General features: G+C 40.3%; 1 protein-coding gene across 1 annotated transcript; it reads right to left on the bottom strand.

The window, feature by feature from the left end:
* Positions 1–284: 284 nt before the first annotated feature.
* LOC148157114 (uncharacterized) lies at positions 285–7,293 on the bottom strand. The gene is made up of 15 exons (XM_088009763.1): positions 7,216–7,293; positions 7,058–7,117; positions 6,941–6,976; positions 6,784–6,844; positions 6,594–6,700; positions 6,234–6,506; positions 6,036–6,129; positions 5,619–5,686; positions 5,293–5,538; positions 3,872–3,937; positions 3,650–3,784; positions 3,258–3,395; positions 843–2,809; positions 371–722; positions 285–299 (listed from the first exon to the last, which is right to left on the bottom strand). The coding sequence occupies exons 1-15, from the start codon at positions 7,291–7,293 to the stop codon at positions 285–287; spliced, it is 3,696 nt and encodes a 1,231-aa protein (XP_087865889.1).
* Positions 7,294–10,087: the final 2,794 nt, after the last annotated feature.

Here is a 10,087-nt window from a genome sequence, read left to right as displayed (position 1 = left end):
TCAGTTTTTCCAACTCCTCTTTGTCCTGTAGCATTTTGCTGGAAATATTTTTTCCGCCTTTGGTGCTTGGTTTCCCTTTCCTTGTCTGAATAGACATACTATCATTGGCAATATGAGTCTCTGTGACAAACTGAGCAAAGAAAAGGTAACTCTGGTCTTTTGCAAAACGACTATCTATTGAGAACAGACGTACATTGAAATACATACTTGGAGAAAGCGCAACACGGCGGGATTCATCTAACGTGTTTATTCCTGTGGGGAAATGTACAGGATACGCTTTAGCTTCAAGCCTTGGAACACTGAAAAAGGAGATGGGCTTGTTCCCCTGGGCTGGCGCAATGCTAAAAATTCCCTCTCCATAAGACAGTACTTCCTGTGCTATGTCAGGAGGCTGCATGCAAGTGTCCAAGATCAGACCAGGTCGAAGTGCCTGATGCTCTGCCCCTATGTGATCAGGTTGCTGGTCTGCTGCTGCATCCATTTCAGTCTCCTCTGCTTTCGTATCCAAGTCCTCATCTGGCTGGTCCTCTTGGAAATCCTCAAATGTGGCACCTTCATCTATACTTACGTCTTTGTAATCCGGATGACTCTCTTTAAGCTTTCTCAGTCCAGCTAAAACATTTTTCATGTTGACTGTGTAAAAGTATTGGTAACCTTTGTACTTTGTTTTCCTCTTCAGCTTCACCTGTAAAAGCTGGGCTTCCTCACGGGGCCTCGGAAGACTGTTTACAACGGTTTCCATGTCAGATGGAACACAGACAACTGCTCCATGTATTGCCCTTTGCTGTCCCTTGGGCAAAGAAACAATTTTTGCAAAAGGTAGAATTTTTGCAATTAATTGCCTTTCAAGTACATTCAACTCCGCAAGTTCAGTGGGAACAGGAGCTAAATGAAGGTTATTGGCAGCAGCAATCGATGGCATCTTTCCCCTGCTGAGATGGCTGTCACATGTGTAGCAGATCCATTCCCCCATCCGCTCTTTGGGTACAGAACATGGGGTTGAGCAAGCAGATCCACACACGTGAACATATGTACCTGTCAGACATTCAGCTACTACACGCATATTCTTGGAATATTTATCCCTTTTACAATGCTTCACTTGATTGGGGAAAAGAGCTCTGTGACACACGGTGCAAACATACGTGGGCGCATTTTGAATATTTTGACGAAATCTTTGTATGGCGGCTTTCATTTCTTCTGTCATCAGAGGCAGTGGAGTTTTGTGGTGGAAGCCTACATTTCTTTTGTACTTTCTTCTGATTCGCAAAGCATGCTGCAGTGTGAAATTTTTGGAAAGTTGTTTTCTTGATAGTCTAACCCTTCTGTCAGCAACACATTTTTTATTATGTTTGACCCGATAACCAGGCTCACTATGATACTTTACCTTCATATAGTCAATCATAATTTTTTTGTGTCGGCTTCTGAAATCAGGATCATTTCTGAATCGCTGCCTTATACGCTCACTCATAATTTTTTTTTGTCGGCTTCTGAAATCGGGATCATTTCTGAATCGTTGCCTTATACGCTCACTCATAATTTTTTTTTGTCGGCTTCTGAAATCAGGATCATTTCTGAATCGTTGCTTTATACGCTCACTCATAGCTGTTTTTTTCCGGCTTCTGAAGACAGGATCATTTTTGAATCGTTGCCAAATGTACTCACGCATGTATTGTTTATGCTTGGCTCTGTAGCTAGGGATGTAGTTGTATCTTAAATGTACATAATTTTTTCGGGTCATGCAGAATGTTGCATCTAATTTGTATCTTTTGTTGAGCCGATCCTTTCTCTCTGCCTGTTTAAGAATGTAAGTTTTTTTGAAGGCCTGCAGTTTTTTGGTCCTAAATGTTGGAGATTTTACATATCTGTCTTTTCCATATAAACTTTGTTTTATTTTTGTTTCTACATGCTGTCCCTGCTGTGCTTTAACCCTGTTCCTAATCTTTCTTCTCTTGGCTTTTGGTGCTTTTGACACATTTGGAATGGTTGGAGCTGTCTCCTCTAATATGTTTGCAATTTCCCTAAGCCACGGAGGCATTTCCTCTTCATCAGAGGTGCTCTCTGGATTCAAAGCAGTTGGACTTACTTGTGTGGCTACAGGTGAAATGTTCTGAAAAGTCAGGTTCTGAGGACTGTTGTCATTGTCTCTGACAAAACCTACTGGCACAAACTCATAGGTGGCATTGGGGCCGCGGTTTTGAAAGAGCTTCAGTAGATGGTTGACCATGTCAGACAGATTGCAGAAAGTCATCATAACTGCAGTTCCACTGGGGTGCGGCAGGCCTGCTGAATTTCTTGAGTGGGAATCAAAAACTCCAAACCGACCGCTTCTGTCCCTGAAAACTGCAATGCACTCTGGAGTCACCAAGAGAAAAGCATGGGTGACATTTTCCGACAGACATTCCAGTTGCAGGGCAAGAGGCAAACCCAATTGTCGAGATCCTTGTGGGCTCCCGCTCTGAGCAAAAACATGGCCTACCCTCAAACCAGTGGTGTGTACTGCATAGATGTTCCTGTCTGTCAGGACATGGTCAGGCATCTCTTCAAACGTCAAGTGATTGTCATGAAATGTTCCATCACTAATCAGTTGCTGTTTAACACCGACATAAAGTTGGTCTCCTTTTTCAATCACTCTGTCAAGCAACACTGTGTCAAACTGCAACCCCTCGTTGTGGTAAGCTAAAAATGTGAGTGCCATGCATGTACACTGGTGATTACGGGAAAATGGACCATACCTCCTGTCGGCCTGGGAATGTGTAGCACTCACCAACAGGACAGGTGGACCGCTGATCCCGGGTTCCAGCGCAGAAGCCTGTAACATTTAAAATAGAAAATTATAATTTTAGCATTTGTATAAATATTCCCCTGATTACTACCTACTACCAATTAGGCCTGTTGTAGACAATTATTTGTTAATTGAGTAATCAATTATTCTGATGATAAATATATTAAGCAAAAGAAAATTTTGATAAACATAATGGAAACTAAGTTCAATTTTTTTTTTTAATCATATTCAATTTAATAAAAATAAGAACACAGAAATAATAAAGCAGTACAATCACAAAGTCAAAAACTGGAGAATACACATTCTTTAAATATATAAACTCACTCTGCACAGCCATTTGTAGCTTTTGTGTTCATGTGAGTGACAGGATCTTTGGCACCTTCATTATACACAGAACCATACATGCCAACATTGTACAAAACAGGTTGCACTCTTCCACTCATTTCTTGTGACTGAGATGATAGGAAGGAGTTACCTGGCAGCTCCCATCCCGGACCTGGTCCTCCAGTGGCACGGAAGAGGACTCGGCGGGGGCCTCGACGTCCATCGGGGGGACCGGTCTCCGTGCCTGGCGACGAGCTGGCCTGGTGGTCTCTCTCGGCGCTCCCTCCATCTGTAAATCAACAGAAGCCCTCAACTTGGTGCAAAGTGGACTCATACATTTCATTATCTTAAAGTCTGTCATATATTTTCTGAAACAGTGTCATACCTGCTGCTCCACCGGACTCAGCTTGGAGGGATCAGAAACTGGACGACGCCTCGGACTCACCTTCTAATAAAAAATAAATATATATACATATAATCTTTAAAACCAATTGTGGCACATCAAAATCAAATAGTTATTTAAAAAAAAATATAACAAAATACCTTCTTCCCCTTCGGAGAACATGCAGGTAGCGGAGCGTCATGGCCAGACGCAGGAACGATCCGGTCCATCTCCTCCAGCAACGCTGGGCTGAACCACACAGGATTCGGGGGGATGGAAGAGTCCAACAGGTCTCCCTATAAAATAAAAGAAATAGCTTAAAATAGATTCATTTGTACATTGAGGACACAACAAGTTTTGCTTTGAGGTGAAGAAAAGCGTACCTGATGGTCAACCATCCTCCCAGTGGCGTGTGGACAGCCATCACCACCCTGGACCTCATGCGATGTCTGTAAACATTGAAAAATCATTTTCAGTGGCAGCAAACCCTCTGGGTCCAGGGTATATATTTATAGTTACTTTTAAGAAACTTTGATTTTACTTTTGAATTTCCTCAACAGAAATCATATTTATCCTTTATGTGACATTTTCTCAAGCACAATCTTAACTGTATAAAATTGAACTTTTTTTTAATGGATGATTGCAAATACATGAGTTACATCAAATTCAGGTTGGAAAAATTTTTATTTTTTCACTCACTAACTCACAAAGGTTTTCTACCTTAACTCCTGGAGTTCACCATGGCTTGAAGTTGCTTACCAGCTGCAGGAGGACTGTCTCTACCATGGTGATCGACTCCTTACAGCTGCGCAGTGCCGCCATTCCTCTGCTTGGATTTCTGAGTAGCTGGCTCTGACCCTACCATAACCTCATCTTACCCTTTATGCCTCCGATTCTCAAAATTTCTAATAAAAACGCCATCATCGTCATCTCAATCTTCACTGTGCCTCAGATTCTTGCAGGAAGTTTCCTTCTTTGTCTTCCAGTTAAAAAAGAGCAAACCTGCCTGCTGCACATTTATTAGCTACATAATTCTTTACTTACAATGAATAGATTGTCAGTGCATTTACTCCAAGTTTTTTCTGGACTCTTAATATATAAATGCATTCTTGTTATTTTGTTTATTTTATATGTAGTCACTGCTTACAGTTTCACAGTTTCCATAAATTTCATATTGCTTATCATTTCATTTGTATTAACTAACATTTGCACCTTGAACGAACTACCTGTTCAGCAAGTAAGCAATTTTCCCTTGGGCATCAATAAAGCATATTCTATTCTAAAAACAACATATTAATTATGAAGTGTGTGTGACAGATTTCTGTCACACCAATCAATATCACTATCTCACTGCTTTTGCCGCTACTCTGGTCCCGCTTATCATAGTTGCTCTTCTCAGAGTTACTTCCACAACTTTTCCCCATTTCTTGGCAACAAAATACAGCCCACAATTATTGTTTGAAGATGTGAGATTTCAAATAACAAATATCATGTTGCATTTCATATTTTACATTTGTAAGCTAATTCACTTTCACATTCTCAAAACAGACAGTTTTTAACATTTACGTAATCTTCTGAAAAAGATAACTTAATTAGTTAAGAAAACTCCAGTTTTACTTGGCTTCAACACAATAAAAAAATGGGATGTAGTTTATAATCTGTACTTTTAAAAAAGTTGAAATGAAGTCTCGGGGAGGTGGACACAAAACAGACATGTTAAAAAGACAAATATACACACTCATGGACTTTTAAAGAGTTAAACATGAAAAATTTTGCTTAAATCAACTAAGAATGTATCAAGTACCTTCCGGCCACCACGAACCACAGTCCAGTCGAAGGGGTCCGAACGACGCGGAGCAGCCACCTCGCCAACCACAACCAGCCGGGGCAGGGGACGTCTCACCGGGGGGGGGGAAGCCGTCCCAGGAGGGGGAGGAGCCAACGTCACGGGAGCTGGAGATTTCGGTGCGCTTAACTCAAGTTGCGAGCAGACCGCCGCCTGAAGCAACTGAGCAAGGACCTCCATCCCAGGATGGTCGCTCAGGTGAACCTATAACAGTTAAACACATTTTATAAAATACAGTACACCTAAATAATATTTTTAAAATTACAAAAATCAATTTAACTTACGCCATCCCTGCTCCACAAGTGCAGGCTGCTCAACGGGAAATGTTCAGTAACAGGCAGGTACCGAACATCTAGACAGAAAAATAACATAATGTTATTCTTAATGTCAGTCACACTAACAAAGTAGTAATTTGTGACAAAGTATATACAACAGAAAAAATAAGTCAGTTTTTCACACATCTGTGTATCAAAATCAACCTTAACTGGAGTGAACTGAAAACATATCTAGAAAGTTTATCCAATTACACCAAATGTTTTACTATTCTAATTTCAGTATTGATAATGCAGCACAAAAGGTCATATCCACCTGACCTCTCCAAAAATATATAAAAACTTTAAAAAAAAATGGATTACAATAGTCCCATACAATGTTAGTTTGCTGAAGTTTTAGTATAAACGCAAATTGTGCACGTCACTTACTTCTCTGAGCAGCCACACGGCGATACTCCTGCCGCAGCAGCTGTTGCACACTTTCCTCCACGACAAGGCGTGGTGGAAAGTCCACAACAACCACCTGTAAATTTCAATCCAAATAAATGAACCAAATTAACATACAGCATTTTTTTTTTTTTTCAGATATATTTGATCGTGAATAAATGCAGTGGATATTATACTTACATTAGCAGAGAGTGTGCAGACGGTAGCCAACAAACGGTCGAAGTCCCGTCCGGCCTCCACGAAGGTCCTGCTGGCGGTCAAGTTGTTGCTTGGAGCCAGAAGACAGATCACCTCGGGGGGCCGAGGCAGAAGTGTATTCTGGACTTCAAGCCGCAACTCTTCCGCAGAGGCTCCAGGGGATGCAAGCAACCCTAAGGAGAAGTCACCCTTTGGCATGGTAGAATACCCATCCACAATAGCACGCAGATGAGAATCACCAACCAAAAGAGCAAACTGAAAAATAACAGCAAACATTAAAGTTTATATTTGATTTCATCATCCAAACCAAAATTTGCGTATGAGATTGACAAAAAAATTTACCTTCTTCTCCAGAGCCTCGGCAGTAGGCAGAACCAACTTGCAGCTACGTCTGGTCACCCGGGAAGCTGGCCACGTCTCCACCCGATGGCGACGCCCCGTCCCACGGCCTGTTTAGAGATGTGAAATTTTCAAGACTATGCTTTCATGCCTCTGAAAATTTAACAACAAAACACAAATTTTATCCACATACGTGACCCAGGAGAGGTCGATGGCGCACGGGGCTCCTCCTGGCGCACCACGGCAGGCGACATCTACAAAACATATTTTTTTTAATGATTAGATCAACCACAAACATAACTGGATTAGGTTATTGTAAACAAATTATCCTGAACTTGTCATGAACTTACCTGGTCGGGCGGGCCACCCTCCAGCAGTCGCGGCGTCTAAAGACATAAATGGAATGAGTAAAGCAAATGACTTATCATCCAACAATAAGTTCGTAAAATGTAAAATGACAGCTATACCTTCTTCGGCGGAGACTGAGTGGGGCTCCAAGCCCGGGACGTGAGCGGTGGTGTCCCCAGCTGTAAACACAGAAACAATTATAATAATGCTTAAAGTCAAAACTACATGAAGAACTACTGTAAGAAAAAATAATTACTGCAATGTATAATTTATATACCTTGGCGACGTCCGGCACACTCTCCAGCTTCCTCCATCGCACCTTCGCCGCCTCCGAGCGTCGTCCTCTGCGTGGCATCCTGTAACACCACAGTAAAAAAGAAGACAACTGGGGGGGACAGGTGGTTATTTACAAATAAAAATCAAATAAAGTAATGTATATAAAATTAAACAGTGTTTGTACCACTAGGTCTATGTGTGTTAGTGAAAGTGTGAATGTTAAAATGTGATTAAACTTGTCTGAATATGTATTGATGGATAAATAAAAGGATGTAGTGATGTAAAGATGAGCTTTGCAGCAAGTAGCAGTGGAAAACCTCCAAATCGCACAGTCTCGCACAAGAGAAAAGCTGTAATGAGAAGAAAAATACATTTCAATTTAAAAAAGCTTATACAAATAACTAAAAAGACACATTTTTTCTTCAATACAATGATGAAGTTCAAATTGTTCTGACGTGCTACTTCTAAATCCAGTACTAGAATAAATTTAGTTTAATAAAGCTATCATCTACATACCACATGAGTGCGCTCAGCCTACACACCTAAGGTGATGCGCGTCAAAAACACCCGAAAGGCTTCGACTGAATATGGTTAGCTTGGTGAAACACGTCATGACGCGAAACACGTCATCATACTTCATGACGCGCATCTACATAAACTTTCAATGTAAACCAGACACCCTACACGCTCAAATCGTATCCGTGTGAACTCGCATTAGTATGAAGTCATATGGATCTGCCCACTGCTGTGCTTCTAACACAAGCAAAAATAAAAACCGCACCCTCCCAAGTGGAAAAATATCTCACACAATGCCGGTATATGACTATATATCACATATAAAGATACGAACAAAATTACATGATAATTAAAAACACCACATCATTTTATTCTTTAGCGTCTTGTGGGTGTAAAAACATTTACCTTCCCGTATTAATCCAGAAAAATCCTGTCCCATCAAGCTAGCACGTACGCTATCAGAGCCTCAACGAAATGTTCCACAATAGTTAAACTTTTAAAATTCACCACCTTTCTCAAAGAACACATTAAATCTAACAACTGTAAGCAGTTACAATAATATTCTAATCAAATTAAAAATTAAAATACTATATTTTATGGAGAAAGCATAAACACATCTTACCTTGACCGACACAGACTCGGAAGCAGAGAGTTCCAGAAAGTTCCAGAAGCTTCAGCGGCTTGGGAATTCGTGTCAGCCAATCAGAGATTGACATTTTCCAGCGTTTATGACGTGTCCTTCAGCTGACCAGTCAGCTTAGCAAAACAACAATTTTAAAAAATGCAACAAAATAGTTTTTTTTAAACATAAGGAGCCTGTCAACACAGCTGGCTGGCAGTTTTACCACCTTACGTCACATGCCTAGATACAAGATGTTACATGTCAGCCAATCAGAGATTGACATTTTCCAACGAGTATGACTTACTGGTCTGCTGACCGGGTGTTCTGTCAGATAGCCATAAATGTCAGAATAGCATACATGTAGTAAGCACGCATGCGCATTCTGCAAGAGCTCCGCGATATTGAGAGGAGCCGTCAGCTCGTCATACGCAAGAAGAGAAAACAAGACCCAATGAAAAGTCATACTCGCTAAAAACAAAGTGTATGTCAGTCAGACAGGAAAACTGATAATAAGAAGTCATACAGTTGCTAATAAAGTGTCATTACATAAGCAGCTGTATGACGATTTAACACGATGGTTTAATAAAGATGATTAGATATAAAATATTGTGATCATTGCATACAATTGTCTGACAGAAATGACCGTCAATTTGTCCTCTGTGTATGACGATCTCACAAAGTATGATGATCCGACAGATATAGCCATCAGTTTGTCATACGCATATGACGATCTGACAACGCATGGCGTTCTCTGACAGAACACCGGTCAGCTTCGCAAAACAACAAATGTTAAATATCCAAGAAAAACAAACCGCTAACCTGAGAGGAAAAAATTGCTAAAATGCTTATTTTAAGAAAGTTTGATGTAAACGTACAGCCTTGCTTCGCAAGGCTGTCCACTAACCTGAGAGGAAAACATTGCTAAAATGCTTATTTTAAGAAAGTTTGATATAAATGTACAGCCTTGCTTCGCAAGGCTGTCAATTAACAAGAGTGAAAGAATTGCTAAAATGCTTATTTTAACAAAGTTTGATGTCAATGTACAGCCTTGCTTCGCAAGGCTGTCCACTAACCTGAGAGGAAAACATTGCTAAAATGCTTATTTTAAGAAAGTTTGATATAAATGTACAGCCTTGCTTCGCAAGGCTGTCAATTAACCTGAGTGAAAGAATTGCTAAAATGCTTATTTTAAGAAAGTTTGATATAAATGTACAGGCTGTCAATTAACCTGAGTGAAAGAATTGCTAAAATGCTTATTTTAAGAAAGTTTCATATAAACGTACAGCCTTGCTTCGCAAGGCTGTCAATTAACCTGAGTGAAAGAATTGCTAAAATGCTTATTTTAAGAAAGTTTCATATAAACGTACAGCCTTGCTTCGCAAGGCTGTCAATTAACCTGAGTGAAAGAATTGCTAAAATGCTTATTTTAACAAAGTTTGATGTCAATGTACAGCCTTGCTTCGCAAGGCTGTCCACTAACCTGAGAGGAAAACATTGCTAAAATGCTTATTTTAAGAAAGTTTGATATAAATGTACAGCCTTGGTTCGCAAGGCTGTCAATTAACAAGAGTGAAAGAATTGCTAAAATGCTTATTTTAACAAAGTTTGATGTCAATGTACAGCCTTGCTTCGCAAGGCTGTCCACTAACCTGAGAGGAAAACATTGCTAAAATGCTTATTTTAAGAAAGTTTGATATAAATGTACAGCCTTGCTTCGCAAGGCTGTCAATTAACC

This window comes from Poecilia mexicana, unplaced genomic scaffold (genome assembly GCF_051168715.1).
Source record: "Poecilia mexicana isolate PSO_F unplaced genomic scaffold, ASM5116871v1 scaffold_10, whole genome shotgun sequence".
NCBI lineage: Eukaryota > Metazoa > Chordata > Actinopteri > Cyprinodontiformes > Poeciliidae > Poecilia > Poecilia mexicana.
This window is presented reverse-complemented; position numbering and strand designations above follow the sequence as displayed.